Below are 23,271 nucleotides of genomic sequence, written 5' to 3'. Positions count from 1 at the left end.
TCTGCTTTCAGTTATTTTTTTTAAAATTAGAAACATTTTTTGTCATTCCCAAGATTCATGTATTTATTTGAAGTAGTAAGAATCCAGTGGTACCAAGACAAGGCAAAAGAATGAACAGAAAAAAGTTAGGGTGCAAGCAGCTGCTCTTTTTCTGATGGTTTGTTGAAAGCGATCCCATCTGTGCTCTTTATCTGTCTGTCCTCAGAGAAGAATAAAGAGGGTGTCTTTTTGATATGCAGTGGTACAGAGAATTTAAAATGACTGATTAATCTTTAATCCTTTGTTTCTGGGTATACTCTTGGATACCCTTTTATATGAAAGATCTTTTCAGAATCAGAAAAAAAAAACCCTCATATTAACTTTCTGTGTTTTAAAATGTTTGATAAGATTTCAAAGTATTTTAATCTACCTGTCATTGACCATGAAGTTCACAGTCTGAAAGGCCCAAACCACAAAAACAGTCTTCCAAATGGCAACCAGGGACATACTAGTGTGTAGTTTTATCTCTTATCCAGAACATTTTCTATAGAATTAAGGGAAGTACATTGGCAGTCAGGAGAGTACGAGAAGACCGATATGTACTTTTCTAATACTATGAATCCCAGATTTTCAGCTTTAATGTAAAAGCCTACTGAAACACAGTCTTCTGTAAAATGAGCTCAGCAATTAAATATAAAATTCTGCTTAAAGAAAAATATACTAATTTTACAATTTAATTAGTTCAAATTACTTGCAGCTATCATGGTGCTGTAGTGATCTATTTTGCGGCGATAGGCTTGTCTAAATTTAAGTGAGGCAATTGCTGAGGAAAACACTCTGTGGTTTAAGGGAGAATGCTGAATTAATCTGGTATCTCATTGTAAGCAGGGATACAGAGCTAGGACTTCCAGTGTTATGGGAATCTTACAAGCAATTCAGAGCTCCTTGCCAGGAGGCTCAGTTCTTGAACTGCGTCACGGACCAATTCTTGTTTGATCCATGTTCTAGACCTGACGTGGCGCATTTCATCCGAGCTGCCTACCTAGACTTCATACAAACTACTGGGTAAGGCAGTGTTCATACAGAGCCTTGCCCATGGTAAAGGGACTGCTAAGGACTTGGGGTTTCTACTCATGAGTTCAGGTTGGATATCTGATATGCCTGGCGTGAAAAATGCCAGACATTGCATGCTGCAGGAGCACATTTTCAGGTACCTTTGCAGAACGATTGCGCTGAATTCCCTGTTATTTTATGTACAGTATGCCTACACTCCTACAGGAGACTTACTGCATAGGAAAGCAGAGTCAGTCTCCTCCTAACCTAGTTTGGTGAACTGGACTGTTTTTATAAACTCCAGCTCCCTTATTGTCAGGAAGATTTGCATAAAATTTAGAGCTGTTCTGTCAAGAGCTGTTCCAGAAATGTGCACGGTTATTTTTATATGCGTAAAGTTGCCATTCAGTGCACAGTGGCTGCTATGTGAACAAGTAGCAGTAAAACTAGCAGAGTCACTTTTGAAATCCTGGTTGAATTTCCAGTTCATCTAAAGGCCTGAGATGTTTGAAACAGAGGGGAAACATGGAGTGGGAACACTCAAATACCTGGGGCTGTGTAGGGCAGCTGTCAAACCAAAAATGGAGAAAAAAAAGTCATTGAGTCTTGGTGGCTTCTGTGGTCAAAATAGGCATTATTTGGACTCAAATTTTATTTTGTTTTGGTTCTCTCCCCCACCCCACCCACCCCCACCCCCCGCAACAGATAATGAAATATTTTGGCAATACCTTCTATTTTGTTTTTCTATTTTAAGAGGTTTGCTTTGGGATTCATACACTTGTTGTTTTCTCCCCCAAATTCATCAGCAAATTTCACATAACTGATTGCATCCTCTGACTGTAAAGAAGGTTGATGATTATGAAGCAGTTTATTTAAAAACTGGATATTACATCGTGGTTTAATAACAAAATCCCCATAGATTTCACTAGTATCTGATGTGATGGCAGATTTTATTTAATTAATTCAGTAGAAAGGTTTTCTTCTCAAGAACAAAAAAAGGAGAATTTGAACACAGAAACAGCTAGCCTGCTAAAAAGAGGAAAAAAGAATTTTTTTTCCTAAGGCAATCCTGAGTATTTTGGGTGGTGGTTGGCTAGTAACAATTTGGTAGAAAACGTTATCTGACTTGTATTTTAAAATGAGATTTAAATAATTGATATAATGAGGGAGAATATTCAGTTACGGAAATAATTGCTTGGCACAGCCTTTAGAACAGAATTATTTAGTCCCAGTAAAAGGACTTGCACCTTTAATCAGGGATCCTAATTTGATTTTTTAAATGTATCTGTCGTTTGTCTGACAAGGGAAGTAACAAATGAATTCTGAACTGGATGAACTGGTCAACACGTAACCTGTGTCAGCTGCTGCAGTAGTTTACTGTAGCGATTGACGGAAACGTGTAGCGGTAACAACAACAACAACAGACACTGAAGCTCTTGAAGTAACCAAATACATGGGGCTGGTTTGGCCATACATGTGTGATCTCCTTGTGGCAGCTACTGCTTCCTGTTTTGAGGCCAAAAGGGTCTTTTTGATTGCATCCCAGTGTGCTGTGATGTTTTCATCATTCTGTCAAAAAATATTGCACCTGGTGGGTCGTTCAGACATAGGACAGTTCACTTTGATCTGCCTTGTTATAAGACTCTACCAGATAACCTGGTGAAAGATGGGAGGAGTTCTGTGAACCTGCCAAATGGTCAAGCAAGTGGTTTTTCCCTTTGGCTAAAACTGATGAAGTAAGGAGAACGTTCAGGACATCCTGGAGAGGAGAGTCCCTTTTCTACTTTTGAAGCACCTCTTACAGTTCTGCACACGCCAAGGAGGGTCCTACTGCACTTTGGCTGTTTTCATCATCAGTCCAACAGTTTACAAAGAAAAGTATTGAAAGATTTGGTTAAGCATTGGACCGAGTTGCCCAGGGAGGTGGTGGAGTCACTGTCCCTCGGGGTGTTCAAGGAAAGGCTGGATGAGGTACTCAGGGGCATGGTTTAGTGAGTAATAGAGGTGTTATGGGGTCGGGTGGACTAGATGATCTTGGAGGTCTTTTCCAACCTTAATATTTCCTAGGATTCTATGAATTTGTGAAGGTGTACAAGGTGTACGTGAGTTTTAAATAATGATAGAAAAGAGGAAAAGATGTTATGTTTAGTTAGTCTTTTTTCTAAACTTTTTTTTACATCTTCTGTGTTTGTGTATGTCTTCCTGATTAATTAAAGGTGTGAAAATAGCAATTGCTATGAGATCTTTTTCCCCTGAGACTTTTAATCCTTCATTAAAGAAAAAAAATTAATAATAAATACTTAAAAAAAAAGTTTTAATAAAGAGGTTTGGATATTACATCTGCTTAGTATTAATTAATAGTGAGGACATACTACTTATGTGTTTATGTGAGCTATTATATAATGATTGAATTCAGTGTGTTGCTGTTCATGTATTGATTTAGAATTCACTTTTTTCATGTCTTCTCTTTCTGATTATTTTCTAGATGCAAAAACCTGCAATGAGGTTGACCTGGAAAACTCTGTAGACTGGGAAGTGAAGACAATTACTAGTGCTCTGAAGCAGTATCTACGGTAAACTTGTCTCTCATTTATTTATTTCTTAGACTGTGAATTCTCTATTCTAGTTTTCCTGAGCAGTGTGTTATTGTACTCACTTTTCCTGTATTTTTGAATAGAGGTTCATTTTATGCAAATGCCATGTTTGTAACTTGTCTTGGCGGGAAGCAAAATAATTTAGCGACACTGATACTCATGTTCATATGAGAGAAGCCCCAAAACATTTTAGATTTAGATATCTAAGTGTTTCACTGACAGTTGAGAAACCTGAATGGTTCCCTTTTTGTGTCTTAGCATGGTAGAATGAAAAGGGAAAAAGGTTATGAAATTTTATTATTCTCCTCTTTTCCTTCTGACCCTTGTTCTGATGTTCCAGGTGCAATACTAAAGATATTTTTTGCATTAAAAGTAAGAATTTGAGATGTGTTCTCTGTTCAAACTGCTTGACCAATTCCCAATCAAGATACATTACTAAATGGTGTGAGAACATAGAACTTTTGTGTATACTGCATAGTGTAACACAGAGAAAGTATTTTTTATCTGCTGGTTTTATTAAATAAAGTAGTACTTTATTACTCCATTAATTAAATATTAAATTAATTAAACATTAAATTAACTAAACATCAATTATCAGTATTTGATACACTAGAAATATAATTAATAATTTAAATTTAGGGAATTATTTAATTTAAATTATTTTATTATTATTTATTAAATGAAGTATTATTTATTAAATAAAGTATTATACTCTCAAAGAATGCTGAAGAAACATTATCAAGATAAAAGGCTTTCTTATGGAGTTTAGGAAAGAAGAATAACAAAAAAGTAGGAAAAAAGAAGTGCACATGATGAAGAATTTCCCACCTATAGTATATGGGATCCAGGTGTTTACCCAAATATGTCACAGTCATTAGTAAAATGAATTTAATAAACAAAGGCTCTGACTCTGATGTTTTAACTCCAATTTTCAATTATTTAGTACATTTTCCATTGGTGACCTAAGATTTTCAATTTCAATTTTTCCATTTGGAATGAAATTTAGTGTTTGACTTGTGTTCAGCAAACTTAACTGATTTAGGACCTCCTTTTCTTTGCAGTAAGACATTGACTTGTGATTCCTAGTATCTTAAAAACATTAACAAAGAATTAAGTAGTGTATGTGTACAGTCTTCATCTGAGAAACAGTCTCAGTGTTGTAATGTGGAAAGGGGCCTTTGATAGACTGGAGGCATCTCTTTACCTCCTGGAAGGTGAAGGGACATATTTAGTAATTTTTTTTACTACCAGGATCAGGATACTACCAGAGATGCCACTCTCCATTAGCACTAGGAATCGCTGAATTCAAGGGCCAGGGGAGCAAGGGTTGCCTCCAGTGTGAGGACTATACTAATGAACGTTAAAAAGATTTCCTGCTTAGTGTAAATATGGATAGAAAAGAACATAGCTCAATTTATTATGTCATCCTTGTTTTACAGAAGCCTTCCAGAGCCACTGATGACGTACGAGTTGCACGGAGAATTCATCGTTCCTGCCAGTAAATACATCGCTGTAGTTCAAGTAGAACCCTTTCCTTACAGTTCTGTTGTGGCTGTAAATGCCATTTCAGGAAAATTCCTCAAGCCAGCAAAAATAAAGGAAGAACAAATACTAGATGTTTTAAAAATGCATAGTTTGTACCCAGTGTTCAGTTCTAGCCTGTGCCATGTGTGACATATCTAATGACAGCGAAGCTTGTGATGGATAGCACAGCACAATTGTTACTTGTATTGAAAAACTTTTTGCTAGACATTATAAACATTCATTCTTCTTATCTTAATTATGTAATGATAAACATCTACTTAGATCGTGTTGGCCTTCTATTCCTTCCATTTAAAAAGAGCATAAAGCTTAGTAAAAGAAAAGACACTAATTCAGGCTCATTTGAATCCTTAAAGCACAGCTGCCTGACCCTTGTTTTCAGTGCCTTGTTAGCTCTGTACCCAGGCTGTTTTGAATGTTCCTCCATGTAGTAGTAGAAAAAAAGGAAAGAGCAGGCTAGATCTCACCATTGCAATTCAAATACAGACTTGGGGAAGACATAGCAGCATTTGTACTTTAGCTGTATGATATCTAATGTACATGGAACTGTTTTGGAAGAGGATGGAGGGAAACTGTGTCAGAAAATTTTTTGGCAAACTATCAAAGAGATATTTAGCTGATTTTTTTTTTCCCCAGCCTGTAGCACTTCTGGCAAACTGTAGAAGGCAAAATTAAAACAAACTTTGAGACAATTGCTTTATCTTCTTTGGATTGCTATAATGACTTTCCAGGACTACAGAATGTGTTCACTTGTAGTCTTTAATTCCAAATGAGAATTAGCCCATGAAATTCATTGCCAAAAGCACATCTGAGAGGCCAAGTGCTTAAACAAAATTCAGCATACTTACCTAGATGGTGAGTCTGCCCGTTTGTATTGGAAAGTGTTAAAATAATTTCTTGATCTATGAAGTTTTGCCAGCAGTTTCTCACTTTATTTTCCTTTCTCTGCTTTATGGTCTCTTTCAGTGAAGGAATTCAGATGAAGTTATGTGTTTTAAATAGTACAGCATTCCTAAGTAGTAAACAATTTTGTACAGGGGGTTGATTCTATGTAGCAGAGAGGGAAATTTAATCAACGTTGCAGATCTGAGTTACAGTATACTTAAAAATAGGTGGTCAGTGCTGCTTCCTATGTTGGCTATAAAAAACCATCAACACCGGGAATAGTAAGGAATATCCTTTTCTCTGAAACTATTGAGGGGGGGAAGCCAAAATTAAAAGGTTCTCCTTCCCATTTTCTTCATGTATATCAGTGAAGATTGAAACTACATAAGCATTGATTATATCCTGTGCTAAAGTTGCTTTAGCCATTCTTTAATTAGAGTTTGTGATTTCACATATATGTAGAACAGCCTTGCTTTAAAGAAAGCTTTTGTTTTCCTGTTGGAATTTTGGTTAGCTGACCTGAAGCTAAACATCTTGCATTTTGGTAGCCTTTTTTTCTTCCAATCAGTGCAGGGATCTTCAAGGCAAAAGAATGCAAAGACCCCAAACCCTAAAGTCTGTAGCAATATGCAGAGAAAAAAAGATGTGTAGCAGTATGCACTGAGGAAATATGGTGGTGGTTTATATGAAATACACTGAACAAAGCTGCCTCAGAGTAAAACGAGGCCTGATGAGTGGTCCTGGTATCAAAACTTCATGTATTCAGAGTAGGTTCTAAATTTTTCTCTTTATGTACGTCGTACTTAGTGTTATTCTATACAAGGGAAATACCTCCGCTTCTCTCATTGTGAGCTGTAATGTTGTGATTTAATACAACTTTGAGAAATAGGAAGAAGGGTTATTTTCATCATGTATAGATTCTTGTTTTCATCTGTGTACTAGTGAAACCTTTAGGGGGCAAAATAATTCAATTTGACGTGCAACACACAAAAATAAAGCCCCCCTTGCTTATTTTTACTTTATTTCTGTACTGTACTGGAGAAGGATGCTGTTGTTAGTCAGGGCCCTTTATCATCATAATCTCACTCAGTAGGTCTTCTGCATGATTATTCTTCTGTGTCTTCAGAAGTCGTTAGACTTTCTCTTTCTGAGGACATGAGTCTTCTGCATGTGTTGTCTTATACGGTTTCCAGTGCAAGGCAGCTTAAGTGCAATATCATTAGCTGCACAGTACGAACAAAACTGGATTCTAATGCTGAGCCAAATCAGCTAATGATGCTAAAATGTCAAGTGGTACAGTTCCACTCCGTGGCACCCAGTAACATCACTCCTCACCTGCAGTATATTCGTAAGCAGATGAGTCCAATACAGCAAAACAATCACTACATCTGTCAGGTTTTTAAAAATAGATGAACAAAGGCATCCTTTTGCAGGTGGGTTGAAAGATGAGTTCACAAAATAAGCAAATAAGTGGATAATTCTAGAATAAGATTACTTGTGAAAACAAAGCACATATGTTCAATATTGCTATGTTTGGATATACATAGCTGGTGAAGCAGAGCATGTGCAGTATGTTTCCGTGCAGGGGTGGGAGAAGCTTTGTGTTTCTTTGGATTTTATTTCATTTTTATTTTTTGAGCTAGTTATTTATCTCTTTGTCCCATAGAAAGTGGGAGCCCTGAGTCTCGAGTTAATGCCATTCACTTCTTGGTCCACAAACTACCAGAAAAGAACAAAGAGATGCTGGAAATTTTGGTGAAACATTTAGCAAAGTAAGTGTTGTGTTACGACCCCCTTTCCTACTTTGTCAGAACTCTTGTCCTTACCTTCATTTAACTCCAAAGGGCCTTAGTTGAGTGTGGCTGGAGCTGAAGCCCATCTCAGTGCTGTCACACACGATACCAAGAAACAAACGTGCAAAAGCAGACAAGACATTTGACTCATGCTGTGTGGATTTTGGAGGGAAAGGCAGAAATCTAATCCCTTAATGAAGCCATATAAGTATTTACTTTAGCAGTCCTGCCAGCAGTTGAGGGTTTGATTGAAGTGAGAAAGGGAACATTATACTTTCTTTTCACAAATTCTGGCAAAGTGAATAGTGGAGATCTGTTAGCAAATTTAAGTTGGTTTCACACTTGCCCTGGTCCAAGGCTAAGTGCATTTTATACATTTAAGTTCACTAAGGGATTGCTTTTGTTTTTAAATTGCCAGTGGAAGAATGGTTTTTCTGTTTTTCAGAATTAAGTAAGACTTTATTTGAAGGAACTTTGCACAAAACAAACTTCTGAAACATAGATTAAGGAAATGTAATGTTTTCATTTGTAGACTGCAGTTTCCAACAGTAATGGAAAATTTTCATAACCTATTTCCTGTTTTTTCCTTCAATTCTTTTCAAAAAAGTGTTTCAAATCATGCCAGGAAGAATCTAATGACTGTGGCCAATCTAGGGGTAGTATTTGGACCAACCTTAATGAGGCCACAGGAAGAAACTGTAGCAGCCATCATGGACCTGAAGTTTCAGAACATCGTTGTCGAAATCCTGATAGAAAATCATGAGAAGGTAAGCTTCCACACCTCTCCACTTTCTGAGAGCTGTCTAAACAATCTGCTAGCCTTAATGGGTACTGTTGGGTTAAGTATGATGTTACAAATAGCTTAATTCTAAAGAGTATACTCTGTGTACAGTACGCTTTTGGCTAATTTTACTTGGTAAGTATTCCTGTTTGGAGGTAAACTGACATATCAGAATGCATATTTCCAGACAATAGTAGTGCTTTTGTGTGTGTGTAGTACACAAATAGATTTTCATTATGATATTTATGGGTTTTTTTCTGAGCAAAAGCGATAGAGGACTGGAAAAGAGAAAGCCCAAGCTCAGGTTTTAGCTCTTCCACTAAGTGTTTTGACCTAAATGAGTTGTTCTGTGTCTTCATTTCTCTCAGAGTTCACAGAGTAAAAAGAAGATGTTACCATATTCTGAATTTTATAGGTAAATGCATTATGAGTGTTGTTTTCAGCTGAATGTATGTTATTTTAAGCCTTCATGTTTGAGGTAATAGTGAAAATAGAAGTTGTTGCTGCTGTGGCAGCTGCCAGTTCCTAAGATGCCATACACATACAAAGTACTGGCCAGAACATCACTGCTTGTAATCTGGGGTCTGAAATAAAAAATAAAAAAAAAAAAAAGAAAAAAGGGTTGTTTTTTTTTTAAAAAAAGTCATCCTTTACTGGTCTCTTTGTTTGGGTGCTCCTTTGGGAATCCCTTGTGTCTAAGCTGACCTCTGGAAGTGGATGTTTGAGGTACTTTGCTTGTACCGGGAGGATGGGCAGCATCTCCCTCACTCTTATTGTCAAAAAAAGTGCTTTGGAAAAATTCCAGGATGTGATTTTTTTCCTCCCTTCTTCCTTAAGCACTGCAAGCATTGAAGTAGTTATTTCTTTTAAAGGTTAACAGTGTTGAAATTGGCTAAGTCAAGTCTTATCTACTCTAAATAATACCTTTCTCAAGTTTTTCTGACAGTGTAATTACGCTGCCTCCCTGAATGCTACGGGCTGGGCAAAGCTTCTGTTGGCATAGCTGTATCCACATGGTGGGTTTTGTTGGCTTAGTTGACTTAGGGTGTGATGCTGCCCTCACACACGCACTGAGCAGATATGGGACTGTTCTCTTGGAAAAATACTGTGCTGCAGATGTGGCTCAAGTTCTAAGTGATAAATATCCCAAGTGTTGTAAGACTTTATAAATGATGGTAAACCTTGCAATAAGCTCATGATTTTGAAGCTCTTGCAGTGACCACGTGGATTTAAGAAAGAGGAGAGTGAGGGAGCAGAGCCAGGGTGTTCGAAATAACACATGGAGGTTGAGATTGAGTTATGCTTATTCAGATCACTAGATCACCACAGATCAGCACCATCTTATTCTTATGCCAGCTCAGTCATGTGACTTTGAAAACTGGACATCAGTTTAATCTTTGAAACATTAGTTGTAGTGGGCTTTCTTGCTCTTCTGAAAATGTGGAGAAGCAGGGGATGGGAAGTACATCAAAATGACATGGCATCGTTTTCCACAATTCCTTGTTTTTATGCCTTCTTTAGAACTAGAAAGCTATAATTTTGAAGGGATTTCTGTTATTTCACTGTCATTTCTAACAGTGAACTTGCCATCAGTGGTCTGTCTGTAGCAACCTCTCCCATGCTAGAGCTGCTTCAAAGATGGAAGGAAGCCCCAAGCGTGACCTCTGTCTATTTATAGCGAAGGCAGCAGAGAGGTGTGTGTGTTAAAGCATTACAAAAATTCTGTAGTCAAATTGAATATGTTGCTTTTACAAGTGAGCCTTCTTCATTTAGGACAGACCAAGGATCTACTGTTAATGGCAGGCAGGCTTATTGTCAGTCTAACGTTCATTTTATTTTGTTGGTTTGAATTTATGTGTGTTTCAGATTTTGAGAGTCTTGAGCTAGGTATCTTTATTTATAGCCCTAGTGAGATCTTAGGAAACATCACCAGCTGTGGGTTAAAATACTTTCAAATCTTTCATTTAGCCACTACTCTGCTAATTTTAACAGCTTCTGCTAATAGAAGTGAAGTTTGGGATTGTAGAAACGTGGTGGAGTCAAGATGGAGTTTTGTTGACATGAACAAAGTTGAAGCAACACTCTGCACTTCATGCATGTGTAATTTATGGCTCTGAGAAACTGCAAAAAGCCATTTCTTTTTTCCCTATAGCAAATGAAGTGCCTAACAAACTCCCAAACTGTAAAAGCAATAGCCATCAACATTTCTGCTTTAAATACAGTAATTTGGTAGGGAAAATGGTAAAAAATTGTGATGATTCCTCAAATATTTTAAAATTCCATCAATGTTCCTTATGTCTTGTGTGGATAGCTTTATTGAAGGAGATATGCAATTCATTTCTAGGAGGAGACATAATTAATTAGGTTACTAACATTGAAATCCTGGTGCAGTCATTACCCTATCGCCACTGCTGAGTCCTAATTAGAGAATTTCTATGCAATTTATGTGTGGAAATCTGGATACGAGGGCTTGCCCTGAGATAAGAATACCATGTTTGGTGCATAAGCTGTTTTGTTTCCAAAGCTTTGTTGACATGTACCTTATCTTTTGCTAGCTAGAAACCAGTCAGTACCACTTTCACCTTGTTTACACGCTGCATATGTACTTCAAGCCATGGCTGGGAACCAGTTACAGTATGCTCAGGAGGGTGTGTTTTGGTGAGACTTTAGTGCTGGAACTAGTAGTCTGTGTTGCCTGATGTGTCCCTTAACTGGCATTAGAACTGCACAATGATTAAGACTGTAAGGGGGATATGAAGAGCATTAGGGAAATAATTGTTTCGCTTTTGTTCTTGTGAGTTATGGATGAGTCTCTTCCAGGCACAGTATTTCTCAGTGTCCAGTCAGAAGATGAGCCGTAGAAGCAGATCTCTGTTTTGAAAGAGGAAGGGAAAGCTCAACCCAAGCAGGTAACAGACCCTCAGAATGACTTACTGTAGAAGTGAGGCCAGTCCAGAGGGAAATAAGACCTGTGAATTGTCTTGCTGCTGTCATGTGGCTCTAGGGGAAGGCCAGCCAGCTATTCTGGACGAAGTTAGAGCAAGTGCAGGCTTGATATGAAATGGCCTCTCTGTAGTTTTGCCTGGAATTGCCAAGTTTTGTGCTGCTTGGGCTGTGTGCACCAACACTCTTGTTTCTATTTGCTTTGCACGCCTTTAAGGTCAGTGTCATTTCGTACTTGGCTGTCTTGTCCCCTTCTCCCTTGCTGTCTCTGTCTGGTCTCCCTTGATTTCCATGGCCCTTCACTGAAGAAACATCAAGAAATTAATGTGTTTGTCTCATTGTTGTGATCATCTTGCTTTGAAGCTGTACCTTTCTTACTGTTAGGTAACAAACTCAAGGGCTGACTACAGCTGTGCTTGTACAATGCCTGGAAAAAATCTTTGCTTGGCCTTTAGGCCATCCTCTGGTGAAAAACAGCGGCCACCTTCAACCCCTCAAAAATGTTGGGTTCTCCTCCTCCCCTAACTGAGTTTCAAGGGCATAAATTAAATTATCTTCCCAGTGGTTTCATGGACTTGAAATCTTTTAACATCTCATCTCTTCTGGTCTTTCTGACTTGTGGCGAGGAAAAAGGGGCAGTCCACAGCAGCACCAAGAGCATGCACGTGTTCGTCTTTGTTTGTTACAGTGTTTTGGTGTCTCACTGGAATGAATGTCACTATTCAAAGGCCTTATTTATTTGCCATTTAGAGATGCCTCAGTGGTAATGTGAGCCGTTTTGGTTTCTCAATTCCCTGAACATTATTTTAAGAGGGAAAAGGAGAAAAAAAAAAAGTTTAAAAAAAGAAGTCTAAGAAATGAAAGAAGATGAGGGAGGAGGTTGGAATAAAAATCTCAGTGGGACTGGAATATTTAAACCAGTATATGGGGGAGGAAAGAATAGTGAGTACAAATACCAAGATTGCAAAAACAGAAAGAAGATGAAAATTAGAGCAAAAGAAATTCAGAAGAAAAAAGGAGAAGAGCTAGACAGAAGTCCCTTGTGGAGACTTGGAAGCCAGAGTCTGCTGAAAGGGAACAGACATGGTAAAAGATAGCTTTTTCTAGAATTCAGCAACCTGTGGGCAAAATTATCTCAAAGGTGTTCATTCCAAAAAACTCATCGTTCCTGTAGAGATGACAGATACTGTTTTCACTTGTTTCCTGTATTAATCTTTTTATAAAGGGCAAAGATTTTACATATTTCAGACAAAACATCTCTGCCTTTTAGCTTTGTTTTGTTCAAAACGGTTTTATGGAGAAATCTTTCTTTAATGAAATATAAATGCTTTAATTTTTCTTACTTTAGGCACTCTTACACTTTTTATTAAACTAAAGGGAAGAATTTAATACTATTGAGCTCTTAAGCCAACATCAACTTCATGTGGTAGTGCTTGGAAAATCTTTAGTCTTAAAACATATTGCAGTGCATAATACGTGCTGCATGCTTGAGACAGAAGAAATGGAAGCAGGTGAAAGTCAGTTGTGGATGAAGTGTTACACTCAGGTGCAGATAGCAATCGCTGCCTGTTTAAAGCAGGGCTGCTGCAGTTAAGTGCTTTATAGAATCACAGAATCATAGGGGTTGGAAGGGACCTCGAGAGATCATGGGGTCCAACCCCCCTGCCAAAGCAGCTCCCCAGCTCATATTGCACAGATAGGCATCCAGATGGGTCTTGAAGGAGACTCCACACCCCCTGGGCAGCCTGTCCCAGGGCTCCCTCACCCTCACTGTGTAAAAGTTCTTCCACATGTTGGTGCGGAACTTCCTATACGCTAACCTGCAGCCATTGCCCCTTGGCCTGTCTCCACAGAGCACTGAAAAGGGGCTGGCCATTTCCCCCTGCATCCCATACTTCAGATATTTATAAACATTAATAAGGTCCCCCCTTAGTCTTCTTTTCTCAAGGCTGAACAGTCCCAGCTCACTCAGCCTGTCCTCATAGTGGAGATGCTCCAAGCCCCTAATCATCTTCATAGCCCTTGTTACAGTGTCACTGCCATAATCTAAACCAAAACATTTCTCTGACAGCACTGCAGATCTTTTGTAGCTCTGGTAAAGGAACGTATGAGAAAGACTAAAGAAGAGCTTGTTCCAGCTTTCGTGTTGCTTTGCCTTTGGCTGCAATGGAGGACCAAGAAGCAGCGCATTGTAATTGTGGTTTGCTGTGGTGTAGCGATTTGAAACCTCCCCAAGCCGAGTATTTCTCATGTTGACAAACGTTTGACTAGATGGGGGGAAAAAATTACATGAAGGCATCTCCATTAAAGCAGAATTTGTGAAGAAACACAGGGGCTTCAGTTCAGGAAAGTATTCACCCTGTGCTTAACTTTAAACATGTAACTAATCAGAAGTGTCATTGAAACTATTCCTGTGCTTAATTCAGATTACACGCCTTAATGTTTGGCTGAGTCTGAAGCAGTGAGGGCAGTAGGCACGACAAAGAAGTGCACCGTGGCTTCTGGTAGGAGTCACAGCAGCTCTTCTGTTCCACTGTGCTGCGTCCTTTCTCTGCTCTGTGGCTAGCATTCCATGTGAGACACGCACACATGCTGGAGTAAACTGACTGCAAATCTTGTTTTTCTTTGTGTACACGACTACGGTTTTCTAAATCTTAATGTAGTTTGCTCGTAGTAAGAAGACTGTATATCAAATCCCTACTCACGTTTGTGACTGTAGCTGGTGACATTAAAAGGAACAGAGTCTGGATCAATACCTGGATTGGTGTGCTGTTAGACTGCTCCAAAAAGAAACAAAACAAGTACTGTGAGTAACCGTTTTAGACTAAGAAAGAAAATCAAAACCAAAGTCCTGTTCTCAGGCTTATAAGTGGTCTGCTGAGACGTTGCACTGTGAGTGCGTGGTACATACAAATAATATGGACACAGACTTCTGCCTTCTTGATTTGCATACTTATTTCCAGTTAATTTGGGGAAATTTTCCTCAACTTTACGTGACATTTCCAAGCGATACGGATATCATCTGCTGCTGCCCGCAGGCCATGTTCCTAAGTAAGTAAACAGAAATGATGACAGGGGGGTGGAATTCACTTGACTAGTATTCAGTCTTGATGGTCAGGATGCTTGTGTTTGTGGAGCAGGAGGCAAGGGAGAGGTCCTTCTGGAGAATGCTAAAATGGATGTTCTTAAATAAAATTTTATTAGAAAAAATTTACTTTGAAATGCTGCGGGGGGGCGGGGGGGACACAGAAGACAAAGTTGTTGCACTCTTGATGAGTTAAAAATGTCAACTCTTACGCAGAAGCTGTGTGACATAAGAGTTAAACTTTATTGTGGCTTCCAATGGTAACTTTTTTTCCCCTTTATATTGGCTAAACTGACCTGAATGCCATCCTATCTGATCATGGGTCTGTTAGCAGATGCCATGGTCATTGCTAATAGGTCATAGTGCAATATGTGCTTGTGGTTTTGTACGTACTCTTCGGAATGCTGGTAAGCTTTTGCCTTACCAGAGGTGTCAGTGTCATTCAAACCCCTTAACAGATTTTTGAATAAACAAGATGTGGCAGTCAGCTGATAATGCTTTTCTTTCCAATATTGTCTGTGTGCACTAACGAAGCATCAGTGCTTCATTGCAGAGGGTGCTGAACATACGCATGAGAAATGTTCTATACCTCCAAAAACTATACAGATAGAAAAGTATTTAAACAGCAACAAAGAGCAGAAAATATTGTACAAATCCATAATGATATCAATACTTGTAGTGGCGGCAGGGAAATCTGTGGAGAAGAACATACTGGTGAAGCTGGATGGTTGGCTACAGTTGGAACAGTGTGATTTGCAAAGGTTGTGATACTTCCTTCTGATGCTTTGTACAATACCAATGTGTGGCAGAGGTCAGATGTCGACTGTTATTCTCAACATATAATTATTTATGTTTCTGTTCAGAAATTTAATAGAAGACTAGGTGTGACATACTTATTTGTCTTTGTGTATGTGGAAATGTTTATATGTGTGTATTTCTTACAAAAGAAAGGGAGATCATGTTTACTTGTGGTGTGTTTGCCCACGGTGGTTGCTGGCTCCTGACTGAGGTTTCTAAGTGCCACCTTTTACCTACTTGGGGCTTCTCACACTCTTTGCAAGAGAAAGTACATGCAAACATTCTCCTCCTGCATTATTTTCCACTTAGTAACTAGAAATATGTTACGCTTTAGAAAGGTAGGTAATTAGACTAAATAATCTTTTAATTTGAAGGCTTTTTGCTTTTTACTGTTTTAATTTCCTGTAACTAAACAAGATACCCAAAGCTATTATGTGGAGCTGTAACAGGGAAGGACAACCATTTCAAAACACTCCCCTTGGGGTGAATCTGCTGTTTCTGCTGGTGCGGTGGACAAGTGTGTGGGTATCTCAGGCCTGGCGTGTGGTTAACTCTCTCACTTCCCTCAGTGAGTAGAACAGATTGGTTGGTAGCAGTGAATGGGCTGCTGTGGGGAGCGTTCTCATGAATTGTTAAAAGCCGGAGTGAGATGTGATACGGTGGAAGCTGCAGCCTTTGTATCGGGAGGGCTACTTTTAGAAGGGCTGAGTCAGCCAACTCGCAAGCGATCAAAGGACACAAGTTTTTAACCTTGGCTCGTTTTATTTTTTCTTCTTTCATCCTTTCACAGCTGTCCTCCAGACAGTAAAGCCATGTTTTACAGGCTATGTTTAGTTTCTTCATTTAAGTTCAAAAGCAAACTGCAGGGCTCAAAGTACCAGGCCGAACGAGGGGCTCTTGGGGCCTACAGATATATCAGGTTTGTGTGAAAATCCCCTCGGTTCTTTTGTCACTCTCAGAGTTTGCAGTTTGGGCCCAGCTCTAGTTCCTTTTACATTAAGAGGAGCAGAGAGCAGAGATTCCAATTTTAGTGTGAGATTGAGACTCGCAGTGTCCGCAAATCCCTAAAAACAGTGTTTCATCTGGTTATTGGTAGTCAGGCTGCTAGGCAGATGGTCTCAGCGAATGATATCTTTGCAATGAAGAAAGGGCTGTCTTGGGTGGATTTATTTATTTATTTCTAGGGCTTTGTGGTTTGGCTTGCAGCCAAGGATGTTTCCTGTTTCTAGTTTTGACTTCTACCCCTTTACTTCTCAGGCCGCATCCTTTCTTGCACTGTAACTAGAGTGTGCCAGGAAACACCAAGAGCATTACTTGATGCTTTCTGGTTGGTGGCCCACTAGATGCTTAGCTTCAGGTGTCTTTTCAACTCTTGCTCTGCTCCCTGCCCCCAAATATAATGACTGTGAATATTGTATGAAGATGTTTTGTGGTTTGTAGCAGAATTCAAGCCTTGAAATCGAAAGCCTCAGAGAATCTGCATCCTGTGCAGTCTCATAGAGGCCAGTGCACAGCAAATCATGTTTTACAGTGTGTAGATGCTGGAGTGCAAAAGTCAGGATAATTACTCTGAGGCAGGCACACCTTTCTTGGAGTGCACATGATGGTAACCTTGGGGAGGGAAGCTGAGGTTTCTAATGAAGCTGTTGATAATTTTTATCAAAGATTTTTTATATTTTTTAAAAAAAACTAATATGATTTTTAGAAATCAACATTATCACGTTTTGTACACTGAACACAGATTCTGGTTGGATGCCAAGAATTTCTAGTGCATTCATTTTATATTTGTCAAATCATGCGTATGACAACCAGAAGAAATGGATCTTATTGTCTAAACCCAGAAATGAAGCTGGTTGATCTAACATTGTCCATAATAAAGTAAAATGTAAAAATGAAGAAACTACACTAACAAAAGATCATTTCCTAATGATTTCAATACAGTAATAAATTTACAGAATTGTTTGAATTGGTACAGAAATCAGTTTTGAATTCTTTTTTTTGTCCTAGCACTCCAGAAAGTTGATCTGTTATAATTTCTATTATGATTAAAGTTTTAATAGCTCCAGTTAGCTTCTGCAACCCCTTCAAACAGGAAAAAAAAATAAATCTAGAACTGTTCATCTGATTGAATGTGTTTTTACTGTTAAAAACTGGATTACAATTAGTGTACAATTAGTGGTTAGTGGTTACAATTAGTGGCTGAGCTACCACAATGTGTTTTTAAGATGCTTATTTTCACCTTGTGCTTCCTGAAATGTTTGTATTTACAGTAAAATTATAACCTGACATAAAAGGCATTACATTGCAAACATAAAGCAAGAGAGAATGACAAAAAGAGTGGCACAACCACTGCTTTCATTATTGTAAGAGGAAAAAAGCATAGAAAGTCCATTGGGGTAAGAGCACACTGGGAACCACTAAGGGAGTTGGCGTTTTTGGGGTGGGGTTTTTTGAGCATTTTTATCACTAATATACATACGTGGGCTTTGTTTTTGGAGAGGCTGCTGGATCTAACCTGAATTGGGTTTGCATTACATTGAAAAGAAGCTACATGAAGGAAAAACTGTAGTGCTGGTGAGTTTCTTTTGCACTGTCCTGTTAGCTGCTAATTTATAAATTATTCTTTGATCAGCATCTATTATAGCCAATTGTCATGGAAGTGCTAGGAGTACAATGGCCATGAAGGGTGGGGTGGTATTTGTGGTCATGGTGGATGTGTGTTCAGTAAACATTAGTTGAATCATCTTGGGGGGCAGTTGGTGGGGGTTTTTTTATATACCAGCTGCAAATCAAGTATGTATTGAAACGAATTCACCGACAGAATAACTTCTGCTGATGTTCTTGTCTTGAGAAATAGTGTCCTCTAAAAACTATGGCTGCAGTAGTGGAGGTTATAGCTGAATTTCAAAGAATTCTGGAATGACCTTGCAGGTTCTGGTCTCCTTTGCATTAGATGGTGACTTTTGGGACTCTGATTCTTGTTCGTGTATTAAAAGGAAATAGATGCATGTTCTGTGTGGTAGGTATTATGGGAATGAATGAAGGTTTTGTCTTGCAACAAAATCGTGGGACAGCTTTAAGCTGTTAATGATTTTTTATAAGTTTATTCTCATTAGCTCTATTACTAAGCCTCCAGGTTTTTTTTTCTCCCCTCTTTTTCATCCCACTCTGTCCTTACTGTTTGCCTCCCACTGATTTTTAGAGGAAATTTTAATTACCCCAGTGATACAAAGCAGACAGAGATGACCTGATGTCTGGGTCTTCTCCTAAAGTGATTCCTGGCAAACATACTGAAATTCATTAATTAGTTCTGCTTGAGACCAGAAAGAACAGATTAGTATTCTCTTGTAGCAGCAGAATCTAATCTACGTTTCCATGTACAACCATACATCTAGTCATAAACTCGTGGAATAGGCCAAGTTAAATCCTCCCAGCCATAGGTTTTTTTGAATTTCTAAAATCAGCTCTAGTAGGAGCTCAGGATCTAGAGTCCAACACTGTTGTTGCAGATTAAGGGGAATCTGGCAAAATTCCTTGGGCTGCTGCCATGTGGATCTGCTGGTAGAATGCAGTATGATAATAATTTGAGTTTGGCTCATTACTCTCAAGAAATGCTTCCACAGACTTTGTGGGACACAGTTTCAGGAGCTGGAGTGGTTGTATGTAGGGATGGTCTTGGGCTCACTGCTCTAGGCAGACCTGTTATTAGCGGTGTATGTCCAAGATGGTTTGTGGTTTGTTTAGCCCTGTAACATGCCCATTTTGTACTGTTGCACAGAGAGAAATAGGTCAAACATACCAGTGTTTTAAATAGCTTGACAAGACACTCATCTTTTCAGTCATAACTTACACACTGTAAGCTTGAAGAGTGATCACAGCTTAAGTGCACCTTTAAATTCTGCTTTCATGTAAGATCAGACCTAAACAACCATGTAAAATACTGGACTAACTGGGATAGGACTGAAAGTCGGGTTTTTTACTTGATTAAGTTCTGAGTGCTACATGTGTTAGTCTTCTCCCCTATGTAAATTGTTTGACTTAGCTTCTGAGTTTGTCCCCAAGTAGGTCAATAGCAGGATGCCAGTGCTTTTGAGAAATAAATTCCAGAGAACTGATAGTCTATAAATCTGAGGCAGTTTGGCCACGGGCTCAGAAACTGTGTAACACCAGATGTGACTGCAAAGTCCTTAACCTTTGAGGTTAATTTAGTAGGTTTTTATTGCTGCTTGATTCTTGAATGAGGTAATTCAGTGAGTGGACTTCATTCTTGTCTTTATGTAGGCATTAGTCTAAGCTGTGGTGACTTCTGCAGTCCAGATGAGTGGCGCTGGTTTTTACTTTTCCTTGAAGCCAGGCTTTTTTTGGAATAGCAAGAAATCTTATAAAATTGCATGTTCCAACCCTTTTCTCCCATGGGAGGGTTTCCATCCGATTGGATATGTGTGGTTGTATCCGACAGCAACAGCTTGCAGTGCAAGATGTTCTGAAACCCAGTCAGGTGTGGTCCCATGCTGTTGTGCAAGCCTGAGCTGGAGAATGTGGGTACCATCTCAGGTACTCCCATGGTGTGGGCATGATTTTGAATCTGTCTTCTGTCCATACTCAGTGTGCTTCTGACAACAGGTCACTCACAGCAGGTGCCTTTTATTAGCCAGGAAAGGTATTCCTCAGCAGCCTTTAAATAATTAATAAGTCTGGAAGAAAATTTGAACAAAACCAAACCCCAAGAAGACCTCTGCTCCCCAAAACTGAGATAAGACATGCCTCCCCCCCACCCCCAGTCTCAGGCAGACATTCAAGCATGGCTGTCAGTGTAGCACATTTCCATTAAGCCATGATGAAAAGTACTTGTCTAAGTGAAAATAAAACGAGGAAGAGAGGCTGAATTCCATATGTGTGCTTCTTAGGGCACAGGTTGACCCCCTGCTTGCTTTTTAGATGCTCACCTTTACTAAACTGGGGTATGAGCTGTAGCTTTGGCCTGCAACAGAATGAGATTTCTGCTGCTATAAAACCAGGTCTAGTTATAGATGGGCTGTGCTGGATTTTATTTTCTCACTGAAAAGACAAGATAATACCAAAGTGGGGAAGAACAGAAAGTAGAGTTGCTTGAAAGAGCAAAAATGACCCAAATATACATTATTATTTTTTTGTTTTTGGTGCAACACGTGAGGGCAGGATGTTTCCTGTGTGTTTTATATCAAATAAGAGCAGTGGCTGTGCCTGTGTGTGTGTTTTGGGGTTTTCTTGTTTGGTTGGTTCTGTGTGTCTCATTCCTGCAGGGCAAGTTGTGATACTTGATGATTTCATTGCTGAGTATGACGGTCTTGATTTGCTCTGCATGGGTAAATTTGCTCTCCAGATAATCAGGAGGTTGCATTTCCTAGTTCCTATCTAAATACTTCTTTCAGAAGAGGTCTTGAGTGTAAGCACAAGGGGAAAAGCGCTGCAGCCTGTAACGTTGCATCAGAGGAACGTGGGAGTGAGAGGATGGAGTTTGTTGGAGCCTTGCCCCAGTCCCAGTGTAGAGAGCAGGTGTCCTTTTGTCACCCAGGAGCTCTTGGGCAATATACTACTTACTGACCTTATCCATGAAGTAAAACTTCTTGTAATAGTGGAGTGGAAAGGGAGTTGAGAGCAGAGCGAGCTGAGATGGGCGCCAGGCCTGATGTCCACTTGAGTGTTTTGTGTGCAGAGGGGTTTTGGATGGCTTGCCATCAAAACAATGTGGAAGTGAAGGTGATGTGCTTGTTCCAACGGTGAGAGAGGGCTCAGTGCCCCTGGCTTTTGTTTTACTGGGGGAGAGAAAGCTAGCTTGTGACTACCTGCCACTGGCATTGCTATGAAGTTAGCCAGCATGTGCTGGTGTGCTGCTGTTTGAAGTGTGACTTCACTGCTTTCTCATTATTTCTCCTGCTTAATGTATGGGGCACATTGATTGCCCCATAAACATAGAGCAAACCACCAAACATTTTTTTCACATGGTTTAGCTTCTTGTGATTAGAAACTTACTTGGGTTCATACATGACCAATTCATCATCCTGTTTTCCCATCTGGCACTGAGCATCATTGAGCAAGGATCTCCTTCATGGGTTTTCACTTGTGTTTTGCTTTTGTGACTCTGTTTCTCGTGCTGGTAGTTTTAGAAGGGTTGTTAAAATATTTGTGAGAGACAAGGAAAACATGCTGCAACCTGTGCAAGTCACCCAGTGCAAGAAAGCTCATCTCTTCCAAAGTATTCCTGGGGAATACTTGTTCTTCTCACCAACCTTAATTTCGGTGGAGTTGCATGGATCAGGCTGTGCAAATAAACACAGCTGTGGAATGTGACATAGTAAACAACATGCTGAAACCTCTCGGCGTAGAGTTATTTACTGGGGAGCCCAAATACAGCACTTAGTGCATAGAAAAGATGGTATTTAAAGTTTTGGTACTTTTGAATCTTTCAGAAGCAAATATTTATCCCTCCAACTGCTCAATCCAGCCTTGTGCTTACACATAAGGGGGCAGTGTGGTACTGTTAGCCAAGTGCCACGGAGGTGCGGATTAGATTTCATTGTTACATATTGCATCATGTTTGGAGAAATGGCTTTAGCACTCTGAGCACAATTAGAGCTTTGTCACGGTCTGAGGGTGCTGCCGTGTCTGCTCTGGGGAGAACCAAGTTGGACTGTTGCCTTTTTTCTTTATAAACATTTTGTTTTTGGAGAGTTCCTTGCACTATTATTGGCACTCGCTCGTCATCCCTTGCTCATAGGCATGTGAAGGAGTGGGAGCCAGTTTTCTTAACACTGGTCTGGGAAGTTCAAATTACATCATTTTACCTCCCCCACAGCAGCATTCAGTTATTGGGAAGGAAGGTAACTTTTTCACTGGGGTGTTCATTTGCACACCACATACAGGCTTCCAGCTGAGCCCCGTTTTGGCTGTGTATGATCATTCTTCCACAGTTTTCATGGAAAATTGTGTTTCTCGTTGTTTTATACCACCACAGTCTTCTACCTGCTAGTGCAAGAGTGATGATTAAGCAGCTACAAGCCAGTGTATATGTGGGTTCTTGGGTCATCTTATTCCTACATAGGTTAATATTCAGAGTTAACAGGCTGGGATATGGTGGCATGTAGAGTTTTGTATACTTGTGATGTCTTGAGAGCCTCACCACAGCCTTCTCCTCACCTGTAGAGTAGCCTGGCTGGGTTTTAGCTTCACGCTGCACCTGACATGTGCTGTAACAATCTAAAGATCGGTTATCTTTGGCATCTCTTTATATCTTCTGCATGAATTTCTACTTCATATCAAGCTTCTCCTTCAAAGATTCAGTTCGAGTCTCCTCTCTATAATATCTCCTATACAAATACGTGGCACTATGAAGTTGCAGAGTAAAAGAACACCATAGACTGCTTCATTATGTCTCCTTATATTGCTGCATTGCCCTGCTGTAAAGTGCTGTACAGACAGAGGGCTTTTCCTGTATGGCTGCTGTTTGTGTCTGTCTTTATCTGCTGGTTGTCTTTGATGAAATGCATATTAAGCTAAGTTGTTCATGTGAGTCTGCCGCGCTGGCAAGTAAAAGGCTGCTGCTAAATTGTACATCAGCACACTGATAATTTTCTAGGAGTAAATCAGCATCGTTAGATGGTACTTTGTATGTGACAGTTAAAGTAGAAATCCTCTCAGGTTGAGCAAATCTGCATTGCTGGTTAATCTGGAGAGAAATGACATAGTGCTTTGCATGGAGAGGCGATAAGCTAATGGTCGTGACTCAAAAGATAAAGTGATAACCAGAGACACAATCCTTTTCATACCCATCTTTGTGAA

General features: G+C 39.4%; 1 protein-coding gene across 1 annotated transcript in view; it reads left to right on the top strand.

The window, feature by feature from the left end:
• Positions 1–23,271, top strand: part of ARHGAP10 (Rho GTPase activating protein 10) — a gene marked incomplete at its 5' end in the record, with an annotated part of 157,446 nt that overhangs the window by 90,949 nt on the left and 43,226 nt on the right. Inside the window, 4 exons of the mRNA XM_084266799.1 lie at positions 3,518–3,605; positions 5,066–5,124; positions 7,720–7,825; positions 8,454–8,613. Coding sequence (XP_084122925.1) covers positions 3,518–3,605; positions 5,066–5,124; positions 7,720–7,825; positions 8,454–8,613 — 413 coding nt within the window. The remainder of the gene's footprint in view (positions 1–3,517; positions 3,606–5,065; positions 5,125–7,719; positions 7,826–8,453; positions 8,614–23,271) is intronic.

The sequence above is a fragment of the Gallinula chloropus genome (genome assembly GCF_964237585.1).
Source record: "Gallinula chloropus genome assembly, chromosome: 7".
Taxonomy (NCBI): Eukaryota; Metazoa; Chordata; class Aves; order Gruiformes; family Rallidae; genus Gallinula; species Gallinula chloropus.
Note: the sequence above shows the minus strand (reverse complement) of the source record. Positions and strands in the feature narration are given on the sequence as shown.